Genomic DNA, 23,421 nt, shown 5'->3' with positions numbered 1-23,421 from the left:
CGCCGGGCTCGGCGGGCGCTGGGGCGGCGGCGGCGGGCGGGGGGGGCATCCCGGGAGGATGGCAGAGCCGCCCCGGCGAGCCGAGCCCCGGCGCGCAGGGAGCCAGTGAGAGGGAGGAGAGGGGAAAACACAAACAAGCAAACAACCCACAACAAACAAAGCGGGCAGAGAGCAGCGCCGAGCCCCGCCGCCCCTGCCCCAAAGGCGCCCGCCAGCCCGCAGCCCGCACAGCCGGTGCCCCAGCCAAGATGCGCCCGGCCCTGGCCCACGGACTCTGCTCGCTGCTGCTCAGCCTCTGGGTGCCCAGGTAGGAGCTACCCGCCGCCGCCGGGCCCCCCGGGGGGGGGGGAAGAGGAGGGGGCTTCCCCAGGGGGAGCTGCTCCGCCGGGACAGGGCTGGAGGGGGGGGCAGCGGGCCGGGAAGGGGGCTCCGAGGGGCCCCGCTGCCCGCCGCGCCAGCCCGGCCCTTCGCAGCGGCCCCGGACGCCGGGGTCCCCTCCGCAGGGCTGTCAGGCTGCTTCCCCCGTCGCCGCCTCCCCCGTCCCGGCCGGGCGCCGCCGGGATGCGCCGGGATGCAGTGCCCGGGCGGGCAGCAGCGGCGGCTGGCGGCAGCGCCCGGGCCCCCGAGCCGAGAGGTCCCCTCCACCGGGGGGACGGTCCCGGCTGGAGCCTGCCCGGCTCTGGCCCTGCCTGCCTCAGTTTCCGCCCCCCTCTTCCCCTGAGCTGAGGTTGGGTCTGGCTTTCTCGGGGCACCGCGAGGGTGAGGGACGCGAGGAGCACTGCTGGGTGCTGGCAGCGCCTGTCATGGGGCGGTTGCCCCRGGATCAGCGCTTTCAGGCTTGGCACCGGAGGGACCCACACTGGGGTATGGGAGCCCCCCGGCCACCTTCCCCAGCTCTACCCATACTAAAGGCAAGACAGGGTGAGCCAGCTGCCTTCGAGAAACAGCCCCCCAACATTCACCATCTCCTCCGTCTTCGTCTCCCCTCCATCCCCAGTGACTGGGAGCTTCCCTTTGCCAGCACCGAAACTTGTGCACTACAGGCAACCAGGGGTTAACCCTGGTGCTAGTGTGGGGGGAGTCCCCCGCCCTTCCCCCTCCCTCCAGCCCCTTTAAATATAATTTGTTAACGTTGGGACTTGTATTAATTAAAGCAGCAGCCGCTGCAGCCTGTGACCTGGGGGCTTGTCACCGTGAAATCAAGTTTAAATCCAGATTTCAAGGGAGGAGAGAGCTAGGGGGAGTGCTGTGTCCTCCTAGGGAGGGTGACAGTGACAGCCCCTTGTGAGTCCCCAGCCCCCCTGAGCCCTGGATGCAGGAAGAGGGAGGCAGACCTATGCTCCACTCTCCGGGGTCCTAGAGAGGTGCCCTGCCTCAGTTTCCTTGCTGTGCAATGGGAAGAATGACTATGTCATCCCCCTCCAGGGTGCCCTAGGAGCTGGTGGGTGAAGGTGGCAGGCACTGTGCCTGGCTCCAGACAGGCAGAGGATGAGGTCTCCGCAGTGCTTGGGGCAGGAGCTGCTGGGCTTCGGGATGCTGGCAGCTGAAGAGGTCTGCTTCCCCTCTTGCCTCAACCAGCGCTTGCTCCAACAGTGTAAATGATAGCAGGAGCCAGGCATAGGATTTCCCCTCATATGTAGCAGCTTTAGAAGGATGAACCTCCCCCTTCTCCCTTCCACTCTCCTCTTCTCTGCTCCCACCTCTCTGACTCTCCTTGTCAGAGTTATTCTGGATTTACTCTGGAGCAGACCCACAGGTCACCCCATGGAAGTGACAGGATGGGTGAACTCTGTGTGTAAACAAATGGGGAGCTGGAGAAAGCTCTCCCCTAGTGACAGCATGACCCTGACAGCTCACCTTCTCCCCTGAGCAAGTAATAATTCAGCGGGGACCCTGGRGCTGAAACCTTCCTCCAGAGCAAGAGGAGAACTGGAGAATTCAGTCCCTGGCCCCTGAATTGCTTCTGTCTGTGTACCTGGACCAGGCTTGGAGGACCTGGGGGAGCAGAGAGAGAGTAACCTTTCCTCTCAAGGCCTGGCTGCTCCGTAAGGCAGCTGCAGTTCCTCCTCCAGCATCCTCCTCCAAGTCTCATTTCTGTAATCAAGATTCAAAGAGCTCCAGTGCCCTGCTCCTCCCAGGGACCCAGGCTCTGGCTGGCACAGGGAAGAGGGAATTCTGCCTGGAGAGGGCTTTCAGCAGCAACCGAGCAGTCCTGAGCAAGGAGTGCAATCGTGCTGCACTCCTCATGGACTCTGCTGCAAGCTATAGGGTGGTCCTCAGCATCCTGCTCTCTGCTGCTTGATTTGAAGGTTCTCTGTTTAGATACTGTGGGYCCAAGGGTCCTTGAAGCCGTACCCTAGTCTCGTGGATTTGGGAAGACTGTCTCCTCATCCATCTCCCTCCCCACATCCATCTGACCTATGTGTACCTCTGTCTCATCTCCAGACATCTCTCTCTGGGCATGGTCTATCCATCCCCTTTCACTCCACCCATCTCCTGCTATCCCCAGACAGCATCTCAACTGTATAAACTGCACTACCCCCTTAGACCGTGCTCTGTCCATGTGCCTCCCTTGCACCCATCTATCTGCTGGTCTCTGTGCTTCTGTTTTTGGTGGTGAGAGACATCAGATCCAGTGTGGCTGGGTTGTGAGTATGGACAAGGCTTTGGGTCATTGTTAGCTGGGTATAGTGCTGGGAGCCTGTGGCAGAAAGGTGCTCAGGAGGGTGCTCAGCTCCAAATTTCCAGGAAAAGGGTGGCCCTTTGATTATATCCCTTGTCCAGCATTGCCAGGAAGAGCTGGGATAGGCAGGGAGGGAATTGCCCCATAACAGGGATGGAGCCACATYTTAGGTGGTCTCGCTCTAGGATCCCTGTGGCAGAGGAGACCCAGGGAGAAACTCATGCTGTTTGGCCTCATGCCAGCAAACCAGGGCAGGCTGTTGTGAGACTGTGACCAGGGCTGGAGAGCTCTGGAAGAGCACAAAGAGGGGTGCAGCCCTGCGAGATACCGGGCTCTGGAGGCAGGAGGGCCAGATTTGGCTGCCGCAGGGCACAGGCTKCCTGGCTGCCGGGGCTCTGCTGAGGTGGCTGGATAGCGCTACAGCTGCTGGGAAATCTGCCCAGCTGAGCTTGCAGGTGTGACCAGGGGTTTCTGAGCCTCTGTTCCAAGCACCAGCTCAGCGGGGAGGAAAAGGGGCAGAACTGGCTTGGGGAGCCCCCAGCCTTTGGGGATGACTCTTTTCCAGTGCCCCTCATCTCTCCCCTTCCTCCTCTGCAATTTCAGCCTGCCCTGGTATSTCACCCTGGCAGGCACGGGCACAGTGTGGGGAGATTGGCGTCTCCTCTCCCATGTCCTCCCCAAGCTCTTTCTCCTCCATGAAAAGGACRCAAGTGGTCAGCACTTTGCTTGCTCCAAGCTCACAGGCTTCCCTTTCCCTCCAAGCTCCTGCTCCAATGAAATCCTGGGCCTGAAGCTGCCATCAGAGCCGGTGCTGAATGCCAACACGGTGTGCCTGACCCTGCCAGGGCTGACCCGGCGGCAGCTGGAGGTGTGTGTGCGCCACCCYGATGTCACAGCTTCTGCTATCCAGGGCATCCAGATTGCCATCCATGAGTGCCAGCACCAGTTCAGGGACCAGCGCTGGAACTGCTCCAGCCTTGAGACCAAGAACAAGATCCCCTACGAGAGCATCATCTTCAGCAGAGGTAAGGGACAGTCAGCCCCCTTCCTCTTTCTCTGTCCACCTGCCACTCTCTGAGCCCATATAGGCTCCTCTTGGGCCCTATACAGGTGCCCACAGCTCTTTCCTGGCTTATAGGACCATGCCAGGTCTTCAGCATCACCCCAGGTGAAGGCAGGAAGTGGGCCAGAGCTTGAGAGACCTCTGAGCTTGCCAAACTAAGCAGCTTCTCTGCAGCAATGTGCTGAAGCACAGCTGGGCTTTTCTCCACGCACCTTTATACCTACTCTTGCTCTTATCATGAGCTGTTCCTCCATACCCAGCCTCAGCTGTGCTCCCAGCTGCTTTCAGACCCTGCTGCTTCCAGCACCTTCCTCCATCCCAGGTAGGCCAGTGTATGGAGCTGTGCTGTGGGGAGACTTAGGAGAGGATGTGCTACACAATTGTAGAGTCTGAAGACAGATGCTGCACTCTTGGGATTTGTTTTGTTGGATGCAGTGAGCTTCTTAGCTCATTCACATCTTGTGTCTACTGGGATGGCATTTCAGTGCATCGTGGTGATGAGGCACCTAGAGATCTGAGGTCTGTTTGCTTTGTGAGAGCTGGAATCCTGGAACATGGTGGCACAGTGACCTCAGGGGCACAGAGATGGTCTGTGCTGGAGGGTCACTTGCCTGCAGACCCCACAGCCAGTGCAGCTGAGATGTCTCCTGCCTGGTGCTTCACCCTGGCTGCCTCCGTGGTTTGCCAAGCTCAGGTGCCAGGTTCTCCTTGTCTTCCTTGCAGGCATGGCTAGCTCTGGGTGTGTCAGAGACTCCCTGTAGATCCCATGTTGATGCTCTTTTTCTCAGCAGTGGACCCTGTGGGTGCAGAGGGTCTGTCCTGCATGGAGCAGTTCAGGTCACAGTCCTGCAAAGGCTGTGACCCAACAAACCTTCTATAGGACCTGGTCCTACTTGTAGGATTTCTCACCTAAGTACCTTTCGTGAAGCCTGGGCCTTCGCATAGACCAAATCACCMGTGTGCCTCAGGCCATGGGCAGTACAGGCCAAGGTGGTGCCAGGGCCAGCCCAGCAGGGTGCTGAAGGCAGGCAAGGTGGCTGGCAAACAGTTTGTTCCTGTAGCTTCTGAGGAAGGAGAAAACTCCCAAAGACCCTGCTCATCTGCTCTCTCAGGAGGTAAGCTAGCCAGGTGCCCAGCAAAGAAGTGTTTCTGTCATCCATTCCCCAAACTCCCTGCTGCATCCTTCGGCCTCTTACCTCCCTGCTGCGGAGGGTCTCTGGGGAGCGAGGGGAGTCAGATCTCAAGATCTTCATTTTGGCAGGTTGAGGCTTGCACTGGCATGAGCCCCCAGACAGCTGTTGCTGATCAGGCTGATGGGGAGATGGCTGGGGAGGGGATCAGAGTTTCAGTCCTCCTAGGTCCTGAGCCCAAGACAGATGGGCCATGCTTTTCTGGAGAGGCCCTTTCCTTGGAGCAGATGCAGTGTGAGGGTGGCAGGCCTTGCTGCAGAGCAGCCATGTTCCACTTGACATGGAGCCCGTCAGCATGCCGATGCCTCAAGAAGAGCAACATCTCTTCCCTCCGTGAGCTGCATGAAGGTTAGGGCCTCGCAGGGAGGGTGGAGACCGTCAGCCCTGATAAGCATCGAGGTATTTCCAGGTCCTCTTAGGAATGCAGTTCACTTCTAGTCTCCTCGGGCGGGAGACACGTCACTAACACACCCAGACTAGCCTCCCTCCTCCCTTTGACAAAGCGGATCCCACCAGGCTATTACAGAAGCTCTGTCAGCAATGCAGCAGTGCAGGGAGTGATGGGGAAGTCAGCAGTGAGGTAGCAGGTATCTGCATGGGCCACAGCACCAGGACACAGCAGAGCGCAGGGCTTGGAAGGCTATGGGGCTGTGGCTTCCCCATGGTGCAGTGCAGCACARCTCCTGCTCCATCACCAAGGCCAGGGGAGCTCCCTCAACCCATCATGATGAATTGAAGAGCTGGTGGAGCCTTGGCTGACGTGCATGAAGCAATCGCTTCATCCACACGGGTAAGGGGATCCCTCTCTCTCTCAGCATGGCTGAGGGTCAGGCTGTTTGCTGAAGGCAGGTTTGGGGATGTTGGTGGCATCTCTGTGGGACCCTCTGCAGTCCCAGGCCTTTGAAATGATCTGAAGATTTGGGAAGAAGGAATTGGATGAAGGAGGACTGGAAGTGGTAATGAGAGGAAAAGAAAACCTTGCAGGCAAGGAAGGGGCTGCTGATGCCCAGTAGTGCTGCAGGCAAGGTAGCTGCACAGGGGACAGGAGGGGGTAAAGCACAGCACTTGTGTGGTCCCTGCCGGAGAGGGCAGGGAAATGCTGGGGGCTCTCACTGCTTCCCCCTTGCTGTGCCCCAGCATTGACTTTCTGCATCTCCCTGAGGCCACCAGGTCTGACCGTGGCCAGTGACAAGGGGCCGTATCCAGCCCACCTGTCCTTGTGGCTCGCTTGTCTCCCAGATGTCGCTGCAGTCCTTCCCAGCTGTCAGGGCTGTGACGGATGAGTGCAGGACYCCCTGCCTCCCTGGGCTGTGTGTCCACGCCTCGGGGTTTGTGTGGCAACAGGGACGAGCGGGGCCCGTGTGCCTTGGGGCAGCCCCATGTGTGGCTCCCGGGAGGCTTGTGGGCACRGCTCAGCCCAGGTGTCCAGCACTAGTGGCATCCCACCTCCTGGCCACAGCTGGCCAGCTGTGCAGAGTCCAGGGCCCAGCACCTGGCACAGATGGAGRTAGGGATGGAGCAGCAGAACAGAGAGGCACCTCAGAGGCCTCCTCTTTTGGGGCCAGAGGATGCGGGATGAGTCCCAGGCACTCAGGCCATCCTGCACCGTTGCTCAGAGGCATTTTGGCACAGAGCAGGCTCCAAAGCTGGTGCCCTGGCTTGTTCCCAGCCCTCCTATGCCCCTCAGGAAGGGAGCTGGTGCTGTGAGCGCCGCCTTGCAGCTGTTACCGACACGGACAAGCAGACCAGCCATTAGAGCAGGGATGCTGAGCGCATCTCCCCAGCCCCGGAGCCAGGAGGAGAGGGAAGYGGGGGAAGCGAGGGGTGCAGGCTGCAGGCATCAATGCGTCTGACCCTTGGGGAGCTGGTCTCTGCTCCACACCCTGCCCCATCCTCGCCATGCTGGGGAATGCAACGTGCTTGTAGGATCATTGTTTGTAACCCGAAGTGACAGACCCCTTTAATCTTTCATTCCTTTTCCCACTTCTTCTGCCATCAGTTCAGCCGTGCGTGAATCTCACTTTAAATTATTTGTAGCTGGCTTCTCCCTCCCGCTTCGCTCCACTCCCGTCCTTCCGCGCCTTGCAYATCCTCCCCGGCGCGGGTGGTGAGCCCTCCCGCGTGCAGCCCCAGCTCCGCTGCCGCCCGCCCCAGCTCTGCCCAGCAACCCAACRCGCAGCAGAGCCTGCGGGGACCCAGCCGCAGGAACTAACTGAACCTGAGAGGCAGAGCAAACGACAGAGGCGAACGAGTCCCCCTCTCCCCGTCCCATTGAGCTGGTCCCAGTARGTCTGAGTGCAAGCCCTGGGATAGCTGGAAAGGAGCTATGAGGCTTCAGATCAGGCAGGGGTGGGAATCTGGAGGGGGGGCTTTGGGGAAGAGCAACTGGGGAGGGGGGATGCTGGTAGCATCGTGCAGCGCAGTGCGGACCTCCTGGATGTGGCAGGGCAATGCAGCCGTCTCAAGGGCAGGGCACAGCAACTGCAGGGCAGAGGCGCTCAGCAGGCGAGCAGCGGGAGAGCAGAGACGCAGCGCAGGGCCCTACTGCGCCTGCTGCTGCAGGCAGAGCGCCTCTTCTCGTGACACCCTCGTGGCAGAGCGCTGGGTTCTGGAGCTTCAGTCTTCTCATGCTGCACTCTTGGGAGTGTGGGGTGTCCCTTGTACCCCTCGCTGAGTCTTCAGCACCATCTGCACCTGTGTCCTCCTTGGCACTTGTCACCTCCATATGCATCCAGGCTCAACTCTGCCATTGCAAATCCTCCTCTCAGCCCTCCTGGCTCCTTGGCCAGCTACCTCTGTCCTCGTCACCCTTCCTCCCATTCCCTGAGACTGCCACTCCCCTGCTGACACCCTCTGATCTTGTCCCTGGTTCCCTCTGTCTCTGCAGTCCCTCTCACTCCCTCCATGTGGTGGCCTGGCCAGCAGAAATGTCATCTCCTTGACCACGGGGCCAATGTACAGGGCTGAAGCAGAGAGCAGGCCCTTTCTCCGGCTCYGAGTGCAAGCAGCATGGTTGCATCCACATAGCTAAACTCCCCCCGCCCCTCCCCAARAAGGTGACTGCATCCAAACTGCAGGTTGGAAGCAGCCTTTGGTATGTGTTCCCCCCCCCCCAACTCCAGCCTCCTGGGGCTGCTGAGCACCATGGRTTTGGCTGGGCTGAACTGTGCCGCGAGTGTGCCAACTACAAAATTGTGGATGGCAGTGGATCACTGAGCCCTTGTCATGGCCCTGCTTGTGCATTTAGTGCAAACATGCTCCCTGAGCTGGGTGCAGTGCCAGCAGGGCTKGGGCTGTCCAGCTGCTGGGCAGCGGCTGCTGGAGACATGGCCAAGGGATCCAGCAGGTTCCTCCACCCAGAGCGTTACCCCTTGCTCATCCCAATCCTGCTCCCACCTCTGATGGAGCTGTGAAAGAAATGGGATCTCAGCTGAGTGACTGGGCTGTCTTGGAGGCCCCTGAGGCTGAGGGGCCGGAGGGGACRTGACTCTGATGTGCAGGATCCCCCTAGTTGTTTCAGCAGCCTTTGGCAGGRTAGGTGAGGTTTGCAGGCTCTGCTTCCTCCTTAGAAGGGCTCTCTGGGGCTGGGGCGGGGGGGCATGGAGCCATAGCCAAACCTTGATTTCTTCCAGCAAGAAGAGGGGAACTCCCTGACGTGCTGGGAAAGGCTGTCCTGGGGCCCAGCTAGCTGTAAGCCAGAAGCTGGGGCAGGCTTTGCTGTGTGCGAGCGAGGCAGGTGTCGGAGCTACCCGGAGACACGCTGCTGAGCTCAGGACCCCGGTGCCTGGTTCTTCAGCACCCCAGCCAAGCCTTGGTGCCCGCAGACCGCAGTGCCTGGCCCTGCACRGCTGCAGCTGGGCTCCTGGCAGGCTTTTCGGCACCCTAAAGCAAACTGTGAGCTTAGCCCACCTGGCCCCAAAGCACAAGCAGGTGCTTTGGAGGAGCCCGCCAGATGCTCAGCTGCATCCCTGTGGGTGCCCGCATTCCCCGGGCCTTCCACCAGCRGATGGACACAAGTGGGACCTTGGGAAAAGGCAACATCGCGGAGATGCGGGAGCAAGCCAGGCTCCCTGCAGCACGGCTTGGGCTCCGGCTCGGAGCGCCGTGGGCGGATGCGGAGCCGCGTGCTCGGAGCGAGGGCTCCAGGCTGTCCCCGGCACACTCGGGAGGCACACGGAGGCAAGTCGCGATCTGCAGAGAGCCGTTTAGCGCCTGGCGCCGGGCCAGACCCTGGCAGGTTCACCTGCAGTTTAATTAGGGAGAGGGGGGGGAGGGAGCGTGTTGGGGCTGGCTGGCCGCGCGGGAGACGCGCTCCTCCGCCTCGCCAGCCGGCCGGGCCGGGGCTGCGGCGTGCCCACGCGCTGGGACCTGGCCTCGCTGGCAGCGACCCCCAGCGTTACGAGGGGTGCTGCGGGCAGGGGGCGGCTCAGCATCCCGCAGTGCCCCAGGGCACCCTCGCCCCAGGGCCAGAKGAGGGGCAAGGGCTGTTCGGTCCCTCAACGCTGCCTTGGTGACACGTTAGTAGGTGCAGGGAGCGATGCAGGCGGTGTCCTTCTCGGCTGGGAAGGACACATTGGCACCAGCTCTGGGCCACTGCTTCCCTCCCGGTGGACAGGGGGTCTGATCTGCTCCTAGTACTTGCTTTACTGTTCGGAGATGTCCAGCTCTCGCTGCCCCAGCAAAGCTGGGAGTCCCCACCAGCATCTGAGCCAGGTCCACTACCTTGGGCCTGCAGACATGTGAGACGGGGCAGCTGCGGTATGCGTGGGAGAGGCAGGGTCAGCTAGATCTTGGGGTCCTGCTAAATGGTCCCCCGTCTCCTGACTGAATGGGTGCCTGGAGGGCAGCAGGTGCCTTACCAGGAGATGTTTTCCCTTGCTCAGAACACTGCTTTGGGATCAGACCTAAGGCCAAGATTTCAGACCCAGTCTCCTTGTTTAAGGGCCGTAAAGGTCTTTGGGTGGGTGTCTTGTGCAGTCTTCAGTACATGGCAAGCTGGATCCAGGCTGTGGTGCTGGGGATGGTGTCCTCCTTTCCCTCTTCCCAGCAGGATGCATTGCTTCCCCCAAGCCTCCTCCTTGCTCATCCCATGGCTACAACATCCTCTACTGTCTCTGGAGCCATCTGATGACTCAAATGTCAATACAGAGGTCCCAGGTGGCTGGGGTGAGTGGAGAGTCTTCTTCCAGCGGGTTCACTCCAGCCAGTCACCAGGGCTGGTTGGTGCACACCATGGTTCCTAGAGGCTTTCACCCTGCCGAGATCATGAGGCTAGCGGTTGTCACCTGCAGCTGTGCTGCTCACTCCGTGGCAGCAACATGCTGGCATTGCTGCTGCAGTCCTGTGGGGAGGCTGCACATGCAGGAGCCCAGCTTTGCCCAGCCCCATCCTCCCGGTCGCTCTCAGCCCTCCATGGAAGCATGGAGGGAAGAGGATGGGGAGGTGTGGTAAGCCTGGCAGAGAGGTGCTGTCCTCAGGCTGAGCCATGTCACTCCAGGAAGTGATGCTCAGCAGGATCTGTGCTGGGAAATGACCACACAGAGATGGGGACAAGAATCCTAGAGCTTGGAGAGGTCAAGTCCTGGGGGACCAGACTGTCCCCTGCCTGCTGCGTAGGGGTTGGCAGACCCAAGACCTATGTCGTGTCAATCAGCTCCTGCATGGCAGGAGAGCAGCAGAGGAAGGAGGCGGGCTGGTGGCTGACCCCAAGAGTTCTCCAGCTGTGGCGGGCCCCAAACAGAGCAGACCTCTGTCTGTAAGGAGATGGGTTTGCAAGGTAGAGAGGGTGGGGAGGAGCTTCTGCCTGGGCTCCAGAAGGGATTTTAAGGAGATGCCATACCGCAAATATTAGGCTGGGGAAATGCATGAGAAAGAGGCTAAGGGAAAGGCAGGGCCGTGCTCAGGTCTGACCCCTGGCCAGCAATGGGTTGGAGCTGCAGCAGCCCCAACGGGGCAGCTGGGAAAACCTTCATGCACTCATTCTCCRTGCTGCAGCACTCGCCGGGGGCTGAAGTCCCCCGAGCCTGGGCTGGGGCGGAGGGGAGGCCAGAGCGAGCGTCGTGCCGCAGCAGCTTCGCGTGCGGCCGGCCGGCGCTGCCTCCYGGCGCCTCGCCGGGAAGGCTGCGCGGCGTGCGCGCGGGCAGCCCCATTACCCGCCCCGTGAGAAATGTTGTTCAGCTTGTGCGTGGAAGGAGGCAGGCTCAGAGCAAGCTCCTCCGACACTGAGGGGAAGCTGGGAGAGGCTCCCGGTCGCTTTTAAGCAGCGCCTCGTTAATTTTTTAAATGCACCAGTGTCAAATTAGCACACAAAAGAGCAGCACGACTTTAAATGCAGGTTCCTGCGACGYGTTTCATTTCCCTTTACTAAGATCRTAGCGTTGGCTCAGCAGGCGGCAATGAACCGTTGAGGAGACGTGCCGATGGTGAGCGTCGCCGGTGCGGAGCGAGCGCGCCGGGCAGCGTTTGCGCGGTGCCGGCAGAGCGCCTTCCCCTCCGGCGACTCGCGGCGCGGGCCGGGGCGCTGCCCGAGCACCCCGTTTGCCAGCAGGGAGTTCAGCCCGTTGCAGCGCCCCAGCGCCGGGGAAGACGCCCCCAACCTCTGATCCGCTCGGCTGCGGCCAAGCGAAGGCTGATCAAGAGGCCCTTGCCCTTGCACCCTTGATCCATTTATTTATTCACGTGTGAAGCGGCGGCAGCCCTCCCTCCTTCCTCTGAACGTGCTGAGGCCCTTCGCCGAGTGCCCAAACTGCGGGTTTCCTGCTTGGCCCGACAACAGCAGGAAGAAAAACATTAGTTTGTGTTCAAGAAGAAGGTTCCCAGGTAGGGGAGGCTCTTTCCTTGCGCCGGCAGCAGCGCCAGGAGGCGCCGGGCAGCCCCTGCTCCCAGCCGGCGGCCACGCTGCCCAGCACAGCCCCGGCCCCGCCGTGCCGAGCCGTCCCCATCCCCGTCCCCGTCCAGCCCCTGCGGCGCTAATGACACCGTTGCTAACATCCTCGCTCCCCGGCGTTTAACGACAACCAGCTGCCGGCCCTGGCAGCATGCGGTGCGGTCGCGCCACGCTCTAACTCGCTGGGGATGCTCGGTCTTTCCAGCTCGGTATCACATTTACAAGATGTTCCAGGGCCTGGAGACAGCCGGTGGGGCTCGGGGAGGGAGGGGGCCGCGTGCGGAYGGACGGGGCCGGCAGGCAGTGCTGCACGACCCCTATCATTACGTGGTCCTGCGCCCTGCAGCTGGGCAGAGCCGCTGACGGCATTTTCTGCTGCGGGTGCTGGAGGGGGGACGGATGGGTGCAGGCGGCGGCAGCGGTGCTGGCTCTCAGGAGAGCCCTGCCCGGGGCCGGCCTGGGGGTCCTGGGTGCAGCCACAGCAGGGCAGAGTTGGCAGAGTTGGGATTCAGGCAAGCCCAGAGCAGCAAAGCGCCCCGGGGAGGAGGGGGCCGGGGGCAGGAGGGGCTGCAGGGCACCGCAAGAGCCGGTGCAGCAGGACCAGGCAGGGTACAAGCGGGGCCTCGTGCTCTCATCCTGACCAGAGTCTCCCTGCACCCGGCGTGGTGCTGGGGCTGCTCAGCCAGCGAGCGCCGGGGGCTGAAACCAAGCCGCGCCTGCCTGAGCCCCACTCTCTCCTTCCTCGCAGGCTTCCGGGAGAGCGCCTTCGCCTACGCCATCGCCGCCGCCGGCGTGGTGCACGCCGTCTCCAACGCCTGCGCCCTCGGCAAGCTGCAGGCCTGCGGCTGTGACCAGAAGCGCCGGGGCGACGAGGAGGCTTTTCGCCGCAAGCTGCATCGGCTCCAGCTGGAGGCCATGAACAGAGGCAAAGGCATGGTGCACGGGGTGCACATGGAGCACATGCCAGCCGAGACCCCCGGCCTCCAGGACTCCTGGGAGTGGGGAGGGTGCAGCCCCGATGTGGACTATGGGGAGAAGTTTTCCAAGGACTTCCTCGATTCCCGGGAAACCTACAGGGACATCCACTCGCGCATGAGGCTGCACAACAACCGCGTGGGCCGGCAGGTGAGCAGCGCGGGGCGCCGGGCAGGGTTGTGCAGGGTGATCGCGGCAGGGGCAGGGTCCCTGTGATGAGCCGAGGGTGCGAAGCTACGTTTGCCCCAAACTTTTGGCTGGAGACACCCYACTCCCCAGTTTTGCAGCTGGGCAGCTTGCCTGACTGTGTTGCAGCTGGCGGTATGGGAATGGCACTGCAATAAATCCAGCTCTGTCCCTTCAGGGACAGCTGGCACCTTGGGCCCTAGGGACCACGTCTGTTCTGGATGGACTCTGCGTCGGGCAGGCTGTAGCAGGAGGGCGCTGGAGCACGCCGCAGGCTTTGTGGATGGGGAGGAGACAGCGAGAAGGAAGGGTGCTGAAATGCCCTGGCTCGGCTGAGCTGGGCACCCATGCGGGTTCAGCTGTGTGGTGTCCCCTCGGGAGTGAAGGCGAAGGCTGCCAGCCTCGTCCCCCCACCCTGCAGTGGGGGCTGGAGCCTGCCCAGGCGAGGGCAGCTTCCTCTCCTCCATCCTTACGGTGTCAAGTCTTGTTAAAGGTGCTAATTAGGAGCTCTCTGCTTGGAAATGGGTGTTTAAAAGCAGCCTGACATCGGAGACAACAAGCACGTGGGCAGGACAGCTGCATTTCCCTACCCAGCTCTGCCAGGGCAGGTGCTAGGGAGACCTGCACCACAGCTGAGTGCAGGGGAGACCCTGTCACATGGATCCAACATGATATTTGTCCCCAAGATCCCTGCCACGCACATCCAGGACAGCACAGGGAGGTGTGAGATGGCTATGCATGGTCTGTGGGCTGTCCACACAACAGAGGGGGGCCAAGGGAGACCCCTGAGCTCAGGAAGTTATTGCTGACAGCCCCAAACCAGACATACATCTGTTTTGTGCTTTGCTCCCTTCCCATCACCTCTGTGTCACAGGATGGGGGCAGAGTGAAGGCACTGCCTTCCTTGGAGGTGCTGGCCATTTCCCAGCTGGAGAGAGAGGTGCTGGGCTCGAAGCAGAGCCGTTCCCCAAGTATCAGCCCCTTGCGGCACCCCAGCGGGGCTCCCGACCCAGCAGCGCTGGGTGCTGCGCGGCGCCCCACATCGCACCGCCTGGCTGTCCTTGTTCGGGCTGGGCACAGCCCTGTTCCTCCAGGAGCATTTCCCTGAGGAGACGGGGCTGCCGCAAGCTCAGACTCAGTTGCTTGTGCAAGGTACGTTTGACTCATTAATCCCTGTCTCCCGACAGCAGCAGCTGGGAATTTGGCTGCTACAGAGCTGCGTTTCCTCCTGAGACAGCCGCTGGCACTCGCAGCACATCCCTGCTCGCAGCCAGTGCAGAGCCTGCGTTGCCCAAGTCCAGTTTCCCCAGTGCAGGGCATCCACCCTGGTGTTGCTGCTTGCTGCCTGCAAGCAGAAAGGAGCCCACGCTCGACCCAGGCTTGCTCCTCCTTGCCCTGCCACACCGGGCGCCCCAGCGTTTACGCTGATACACACAAACCCTTTGGGTTGCTTGGTGTTTCCTATTTAAAAACCTGCTTTTGCTTGTTTACAGTTTTCCCAGATTTTGACCTTTGGGGGTGAGCACGTCATGGGCCATGGGAATAGGCAATTAAAGATCAGAGCTACAAAGGGAGTGTTTCCTGGGACGGCTCAGACATTTGGATGTGCCTCTTGCTCTGAGCATGTTTAAAACTTTGAGCTGGGGATGCTGCAGAGCAGGGTGTCGATGTGTGCCGTTCCCTCATGCTAGAGAAGTGCTTTAATGCCCCCAAAATCTGTCCCAGTTTGGCGAAGCTGTGAATGCCTGGGGAAAGCCAAAGCTTTTTGCTTGTTCTGCCTTATTTGTTTGCATGTGGCTCAGCATTAGACAGCGAAATGCTGCCCAGGCTGCTCTGCTCCAAGCCATGTGAGACCCCCATCCCACCTCTGGTGGCAGGCCTCGTCCCGGCTGCCCTGCAGCTTTGTGCGCCCTGAGCCGCCATAGGCACTCAGCAGTGCTCAGAGATTTGGGACTTGTGTTCCCATTTCCCAAGGGAAAACAGAGCCCTGCAGAAGGAGGGGATGCTGAGAGCCAGGTCTGTGCAGAGGGGAGGTCAACAGGCAGCTCCTTTGAGATCTAGCAACAAAAAGAGTGCACAGGGTCTGCCTGCACCCGAGTGCAGGAAGGAGGTGGCATGGGACCAGCAATGACATTATCAGCTCTTGGTGGATTCAGAGACAGGAGCTAGACTGAGGCAAAAAGCTTAAAGGGTGTAAGTGGAGGGAGAAGAGGACCCAAAGGATAACACAGAGGCTTCCCCATCCTCAAGTGGGGAAGCGCTGGCTGGACAGGATGCCCAGCTCAGAGACCTCCTTGAAATGAGGGTGTGAGCCAGTCTGTGGGTCAGCTGCCTTCCTGACGTTGCGTTTGCATGGGCTGTGATGGTTGTGAGTGTGTGCTGGGGAGCTGGGGCAGTGACACTGTGCCTGGCCTGTGCCCTTTGGCACCAGGGTTATTGCCAGGAGCCGAACTTGGTTGTGCACGTTGTGTGAGGATGGGTTCTCCTGACCTGATCTCTTAGCCACAGTGCATGTCCCACGTATGCTCAAGCCCTGCTCACTCTTAGAACCCATCTTTTTGCAAAAATAAGGGCTAACATCCTGGGATTTACCAGAGGGAACCTGCAAGGAGCAGCCACTCTGGATGCTGCTGCTTCATGGTGCTCCCCACGTGGGTCCCTTGGTCGATGTGTGAGCCCTGAGGCTTGACCCCTCCAGCAAAGCAGTGGTGTGGCCATGTGTCCTCTGCCCTGCTAGGCACCATCCCTTTTACACACCAGACTTAGTTGCAGTGCCCAGATCTCTCCAGCATCTTGAYGAGATGGTGCTGAGTACCCTCTTCATGGCTCATGGATGTCCCAAGGGTACTCTGTATCTGGATAAGGCCAATGCCTGCCTGGCTCCCAGTTCAGACACTGCAGCACTAGGAGGAGGTGACAACCCCACAGATGGCTGCTCACAGAAGACATGGGATGTGGGTTTCTGTAGTGTAGTGGTTATCACGTTCGCCTGACACGCGGAAGGTCCCTGGTTCGAAACCAGGCAGAAACACACTGCCTTTCCCCTTTTAAATCACAGCATGTGGCCACAAACCTGGGAAGGCAGAGTGCACACTGCAGGCTGCAGGCTGCATGTGATGCAGAGCATCCCCTCGTCTGCTTCTGATCTTCCCACCTCTCCTGAGCATGGGGCAAGTTAGATTTTCTCTTCTCTGCTGCCCACCCCACGTAGGGCAAAACTCCCCTTCAATGCCAGGTAGTGAGAACAAGTCACAGCTTTAGGTAAATAGAAGCAGGTTACAAGACTTAAACCCCAGATGCTCAGCCCTGCCCYGCATCGGCTGCTTGGGTGGCTGATGCCTGCTCTGCCAGGGCAGCCAAAGGCTTGCAAGAGATGCAGGTGGAGAAGCAACAGCAAGCAGCCAGGGGAGCAGGGAACTGCTGTGAGTGTGCTCCTGGAGAGAGGACATGAGGTTTTAGCTCTTCCTTGTGACTCAAACGACCCAAAACTCCCCAGACCCATGGAGCTGACCCAATGAGTGAGGAAGGATGACCCAGAGAGGCACTTTATAGGTACTGCTATAGTCCTAGCAGAGCTGACTTCAGGTCTGAGCCTTTAATTGCATTATAAGGAGCAATTAGGTGGTCGGACAGGACTTTTCATTGTGGCTTTGCCCAGCTCAGCTGCTCTAGCATCCATCCTGCATAGTGCTGAGGGATGGCAATGAAGCATAGCCCTGCAGAGTGGAGGATGCCTGCGGGGACGCCTGAAGCCCATCCCAGCCCTGCTCCGAGCGCTTAGCTGGTCTCCAGCTGTGCTGAATGCTTTCTGCAGGGGCTTGGGAGGGAGTTGGCCAGGCTGATGGGGACGAGATGCTGGGTGGGCTGGGGACAGCCAGCGATGACAGTGCCTGYGGGAGGCTTCGAAGCAGCCACCGCCACGCCAGGGAAGGATGCGCCCTAGCAGGAGGGTGTCGCAGCACCCGAAGGAGCCCTCCCTGCCCTGCCCAGCCCAGCGGGGAGGAAGCGGCTGGCTCCGTGTGGGGGCTGAGCCCCAGCGAGGAGCGGCGGGCTGGGATGGCGGTGAGTGTGCAGGAGGCTCTGCAGGTCCTCCTGACCCGCCAGATCAGAGCACGAGAGGATGAAACGGAGCCTGCAACTACCCATTACCCTCACAACAAAGGCGTCCGATAAAGCACTTATGAGCGTGTCTGGGAGGAGCTGGGAATGTGGGAAAAAAAGCACCAGCGAGTCCGGGCATGTGCCGAAGCYGGTGTCTGTGAGACGGGGAAGGATGTGGCCGGGTAGGGGTGAGCAGAGGAGCCTGTGGCAAAGGCACCGGGTGGAGGTGCAGCCCGGTCCTCCCTGCATCCTCAGTGCCTTCATGCCTGGCCTGCCCTGGGAGCCACGCTGGGCTAGCAGCGGCATCCCGTCCTCCCCACGCCGGCCGTGGGCCACGTGGGCCGTGGGCTCGGCTCCTTCGGTCCCTCTGCGCAGAAGGAGGGAGAGCAAGCTGTCCCCGGGCAGGGATGGGTGTTGTTGTGCCAGGGCTTGGGATGCCCGTGGTGCAGGGTCAGCGCAGTCTGTGCCAGGTGATGGGGGCAGCGGGCACAAACCACCCTCTCCGGCCCCAGCTGGGACCATCCATAGCCCCAACCGAGCCACTGGCCACCCGCGCTGGCTGCCACGCCACGGTCCTCTCCATCTCGGCGGGGACGATCCCAGCCGCAGCTGTCCGAGCAGCGCCACAGGGATCTTCCCCGCGGATCTGGCAGCCCTGAAGCAGGGAGGGGACGCGGGAAGGGATGGGATCCTGGTGCGAGCGTGTTCCCGTGGACTGCGGCAAACAGCCGGTGTTCCCTGCCGGCACACCCAGGGCACGGCAGAGAGGACAGGCAGCTCATTACCTGTGAGGTGGAGGCTGTTCCCAGCAGGAGACAGGACTCTCAGCAGGATGAAAGCCAAACTCCAGCCCAGCCCAGACCTCTCCGCCATGTGCCCCAAGCCCCGGGCATGTTTTCCTGACCTGCCTGCATTAACATAACTGCTTAGCAACACGAGATTTACTGAAAAACAAGAAAACAAGGAGAAAAAAAATACCCACCCCTACCAAAACAAGGCGCTCCTCGCACACGCGTTCYCCCAGGGAGGGGGCGAGAACAGGCAGCGTGGGGTCGGCTGGGCACAGCTGGCCTCATGGGCTGAGTCCTCGCGGGGGGCTGCGGGTGCCCTGGACCACCCCCCCCCGACTGCAGCAGGTGCCCCTGGGTGACACCAGCCTGCAAGAGCATGGTTCGCTCTGCTCCAACCCTGCCTTGGCTTAGCCCCGCTCGGCAGCCGGAGGGGGCTCTGGGAAGGGGATTTGCTGGGGCCCGTGGGAGCGCGTGGGCCCTGGGGCACACGACCCAGCAGGGAATCTCTGTCCCTGCTCGCAGAGGCCGGGGCCAGGCAGGAAATTGTCTCCCAACCACCACAAAGCTGGTGGCAAAGCACTTCAAAGGGCYTGCTGCCTTAAATCTATCCGTGCTCTGTAATTTGGGGCTAATTCCCCTTATTACGTCATTACTATCGGGTGAAGGGCTGCTGAGGGGGAGGACAGAGACAGGCCTGCTCTCTTGCCACTCCCCGCGGCGGCTTGGCCACCCGGTGCCCAAGACGGGGTTGCCTGTCCCCACRCAGGGATGGAGCAGAAGGCAGCTTCCTCCTGGGCCGGGCAGACGTGCAGCYGCTCTGCGCCCCTGGAGAGCGCTGTCCCCTGGGCACAGCCGAAGCAGCATCCTTTGCAGGGTCAGGGGAGCTGGGACACTGGCACGTGGGACCATCCTCGTCCACCTCACAGCGTGTGCGGGCTGGGGCTCGACACCTGCCAGCAGCATTGCTACGCTCTCTGGCAGCCTGACCCTTCAGCTGGGAGGAACTGGGTGGAGGGAAGGAGGTGAAATGTGTAGACCACAGAATATCACCCCAGCACATGGGGACAGCAGCATCTTGYATGCTTGACTTGCCCATGTTGATGGGATCAGGCCTGGATGGAGGTAGCAGGGCCCCCACTCTGCTCTGAGCAGCTTCATTACCCCTCCGCACCAGGAGGGAAAGCCATGGCCAACACTTCTCTGCCCCAGCCTGGGGGTGGGGAGCCATACGAGTGAATGTCCATGAGCCACACGCAGCCTGGCTCCCACCCCAACCCTTCAGCAGCTGCCCGTGGTAGTGCTTGGCCCTGCTGGCGTGCCATAGTCCTCTCCTCCTTGGCCTGGCTGCCGGCCCAAAGATCCTCCTTGCCCACTCACTGCCTGCTTGCCCCTGTGCAAACCACCTTCCTTGGCCAACACAAACCACAACCACAGCCAGCCCATGCATGCTGCCCCTTTGCAGAGGATGGACATGTGGCAATGGCCTTGCTGTGGCCTCCCAAAACCACAGATCCAGGCTGCACTGGTCCCTGTTTGAAATTCAGCTCCCAGCACGACAGCAGGAGACAGCTCTTCAGCCCTGTGGCTCTGCGCTCAGGGCTTACTCGGGAAAACAGTCTGGAGCCAAAAGCCAAGCTGCTCCTGGGACTCCTGGAGCTGGGGCTTTACAGGTGGCACCTGAGGTCTGCAGAGCTGACAGCACCAGTTACTGTCAGACAACCCTGAGAAGGGGCAAGAAATCATCCCCCAGGTCACAAACTGGCACACAGAGACCCTGCCACAGCACTGGGCTGGAAATAGGCAGAGCTGGTAGGGGCCAGCACAGGGGAGCAAGAGATGGGGCTGCTGAGGAAGGCAGAGGGTCTTGCTTGTAGGCAGCCATGTACGTGCATGGAGAAGATGGTGGTTTGGGACCAAGCACAGCAGTTTTCCTGGCCTAGAGAAGAGTTTGCAGAGGTGAGCTGTGCCACTTGGCCCATCAGGGCTGCAGAGAGCAGCTTGCCCACAGTCAGCCTCCCCTGCAGCACCCGGCAGCTGGGCTAGTAGCACGGGGCAGAGGGCGCAGAGGCCAGGGTCCCCAGCAGTGATCCTGGCTGGTGAGATGCTTGGGAGATCTCTGTGCTGGTGTGGTAGGGCTGCTGGCAGCCCAGGTGCCCCAGAGGAGCTGGCAGAGATATGGCCAAACTGATGTTCACCTGGGCTTCAGGGATTGTGTTGGTGCTTCTGGGCCCAAGCAGGGTTGAAAACTAGGTCCCAGGCTCCTTGTCCCTGTTGTTGCCACAGGCAGGGCTGCGCAAGAATTAGATAGCTCACTTCTCCTTTAGGGGGTCGGTCCCATGCTGGCATAAAAATGCAATTTGGTACTTCTAGGATGAGTAGGAAGAGAAGCCTGGGGCCTCAGTCACGCTGGGCACAGTGGTAGGGTGCAGCCTCGTCGGCTTTGCAGCTCTGGGGTCTGGGAGCTCCAGCCAGTCCCCGGTGCTCCAATGCAGTGAAGCCACAGCAAGTGCTGGGGTAGCTTCTCTGGCCCCTGTGCACTGCTTCCCCCATACTAACCCCTCGCCTGCCCTCCCAGGTGGTGATGGACAACATGCGGAGGAAGTGCAAATGCCACGGCACCTCGGGGAGCTGCCAGCTGAAGACCTGCTGGCAGGTGACGCCCGAGTTTCGCCTCGTGGGATCCCTGCTCAAGGACCGCTTCTACGGGGCCACCCTCATCCGGCCCCACAACCGCAACGCGGGGCAGTTGGAGCCAGGCCACGCTCGGCACCGCCGTCGGGCCGGCATCAGCGAGCTGGTCTACTTTGAGAAGTCGCCCGACTTCTGCGAGCGGGAGCCGGCCCTGGACTCCTTGGGCACGCAAGGGCGCCTGTGCAACAAGACCAGCCCGGGCATGGACAACTGCGAGAGCCTGTGCTGCGGCCGCGGGCACAACATCCTGCGGCAGACCCGCAGCGAGCGCTGCAACTGCAAGTTCCACTGGTGCTGCTTCGTGGCGTGCGAGGAGTGCCGCATCACCGAGTGGGTCAGCGTCTGCAAGTAGCCCGGCAGGGACAGGCGACCACCCCAGGGCGCCGGGGACAAGCACGCCTGCCTGGAGCGGGAGGGAGACGGGGACCGGCGCCGGGGGTGGGGGGAGATCGAGCCGCGGCACCCGCTTCCCTCCGCGCTGGGCCAAGGCGAGCAGGAGAGGAGATGCTCGGCATGAGGGCGGCCCGGCCCTCCAAAACCAGCACTTTGTCGTCACCCAGGGAGGGCAGGGCTGCCCGCTGCCTGCCCAGCCTCGCACCAGAGCACCGGGGCTCCCGGCCCGGGGAGCGYACGGTCACGCTGTACAGACCGCCAACACCAGCACCGCTCGGGGGTGGAGGGTGGGCATGGGAGGGGGCAGCTCGCTGACACCCAGCGGGACAGGGCAGGGTGGGATGGGGGCTGCAGGGCACGGGGAGCCCAGGGGGAGGGCAGGGAGGGGGGGAACACGCTGGCACAGTGCACGGGCTCCTCCGACCTTGCACAAGGCTGTGCTCCGAGTGGGATGGGGATGGAGGACGAGCATCCCGCAGGCCAGAGACAGGGGCACAGCACCCCGGCATGGAGCCCGGCTTGGCCAGGCCRCGGCTGGGCCCAGCTCGGGCTGCGATGCGGAGGAGTTCCACAGGGGCTGTGCTGCGTGTGCTTGTGTTATTGTATGGTAAGTTATTTCCTGATTGTGAATAAAAGTGGATTGGAGACTGCACAAGGTATTTCAGGGTGCAGCATCTGGCTCTTCCAGCTCACCAGGTTGCTCCACTCCCACAGGGTGCCCAAAGGATGGAGTGGGACCCCGGGTGCTGCCTGTTCAGTTGTGCGAGACTTTCTCCCCAGTGCTCTGCTGCCATCCCATAAGAACAGCCCTAGGTGCTATTCGCAGCGGGGCGGGAGGTGGGGACCCCCGGGGGCCTCCCGTGCACCGCCTGCGTGGCTCCCTGCCCTGCYGGACGTGCGCTGGACCTGATCCAGCCAGCGGAAATCCCAGCTTTTGGCTCCAGGCCTCCAGCCGTGCCGGCTGTGGGGGCTGCCCCTGCCCTCCTGGGGGGGCCGGTCGGTCCGGAGAGCGCGGAGAGGCGAAGGCAGCGAGGCCGAGCCAGGCGGTGGGGACCCCGGGCTGCAGACCGCCCTCCGTGCCCGGCGCCCAGCGGAGGGGAGGGCACCCATGCGGCTGGCATCCTGCGGGGGGGCCAAACGATGAATCACGCTGCTGGTATCTCCCGGCTGATAACTTCCCTGCTCCTCCCTCCCACGGCTTCGCACCCCTCGGGCTATGCAAAAGAAAGAGGAAAAAAAAAGAAGAAAAACCGAGGAGGAAAATACCAAGCTGGAAGGAAGCAAGCGCCCGGGGCCCAGCGGGGAGGAGCCCCACGTCCTCGTTTCATAATGCTTCCCCGGGCACCGAGGAGCTGGCTCCCCGCTCTGCAGCACGCCCGGACGTGGCCAGGCCGTGCCTGTGGCCCAAGCATCGYCCCACTCCAGCTCCAAGCCCATGGGAGAGCACCAGCCCATGGGAGAGCCACCACACACTGAAGCTGGTTGGACTCCAGGCTCATGGGTTAGACGGCTGCTGGCTGCCCTTCGCCACCTCCACGGCTCACCACGCTGCGTGCTGCATGGAGACAGAGCTTGATTTGCCCCTCCAGGATGGAACTGGTAGATGCTGTGCTTGTCCACAGCACCGGCCATGTTTTAGGGGRTCAGGAGAGAAGGAGGGTGGTGGAGGCGATGGAGAGATGCATGGGAGCTCCCAGAGCTCAGCTCACCTTTGCAGCATCTGCATGGCTCTGTCCCTTGTGCCTGCCAGCACCCGGGACCCTACTGGGAAAAGCAGTCTTGGTGGGAACARCAGGGCAGTGAGCTGCCAACATGGCTCTAGCGAGCAAGGAGAGATGTGCAGGTGATCTGTGCTTGGGGCTGAGGACACCTGGGTTCACCCTGGAGGGCATGAAAGCAGTGGGGCTCCCATAGGGCATGTTTGCTCTTGCGGGGCAGGTTCCAGCATTTCAGTGAGCCCTATTTCCACCTGGAGTCCTGCTTTTTCACCCCCACAATATCCATATCCATCATCCAGGCCCTTTTTCCAAATCCTCAGGCTCCAAGCCCTTTGCCTTTCACCCTTTGCCCAAACACCACGCTAGGATGCCCCAGTGTCCCTGCCCACCCCGTCTCCCCCTCCCCTCCAAGGCTAGCCATGCCTGGGTCCCAAGGCTGCGCGGCCTCAGGCAGAGCAGTGGGTGCCTGCACATCTGTCATGCTTCGGTACTTTGTACGCGGTGTTTGCTTCCCACCTCAAAGGGGTTGCTGTGTTGGAGCCTGTGATCTCGGGGCTGCCGCAGGGAGTGACTGACTGACTCACCAGCAAGATCGTGCCGCATGGGCACCTTCGCTCCCTGCTTGCTAATCCCAGGCCACTTGTGCTGCAGCAGCTGGATCCCGGCATACATGGCACACCTGACCAGAGAGAGATGGGAGGGGACCACAGCGGGGACAAAGCATGTTTGAAGACATGGCAGGGG

General features: G+C 61.3%; 1 protein-coding gene and 1 non-coding gene across 2 annotated transcripts; both read left to right on the top strand.

The window, feature by feature from the left end:
• Positions 1 to 220: 220 nt before the first annotated feature.
• WNT10A (Wnt family member 10A) lies at positions 221 to 21,280 on the top strand. Its single transcript, XM_085311062.1, has 4 exons — positions 221 to 307; positions 3,446 to 3,708; positions 12,571 to 12,947; positions 20,451 to 21,280. The coding sequence occupies exons 1-4, from the start codon at positions 249 to 251 to the stop codon at positions 20,916 to 20,918; spliced, it is 1,167 nt and encodes a 388-aa protein (XP_085167188.1). The 5' UTR covers positions 221 to 248; the 3' UTR covers positions 20,919 to 21,280.
• On the top strand, positions 15,942 to 16,014 carry TRNAV-GAC (transfer RNA valine (anticodon GAC)). Its single transcript has one exon. It is a non-coding gene; the product is annotated as a tRNA-Val (tRNA).
• Positions 21,281 to 23,421: the final 2,141 nt, after the last annotated feature.

Source organism: Rhea americana, unplaced genomic scaffold (genome assembly GCF_003343005.1).
Source record: "Rhea americana isolate MKP2758 unplaced genomic scaffold, rheAme1 scaffold_33, whole genome shotgun sequence".
NCBI lineage: Eukaryota > Metazoa > Chordata > Aves > Rheiformes > Rheidae > Rhea > Rhea americana.
Note: the sequence above shows the minus strand (reverse complement) of the source record. Positions and strands in the feature narration are given on the sequence as shown.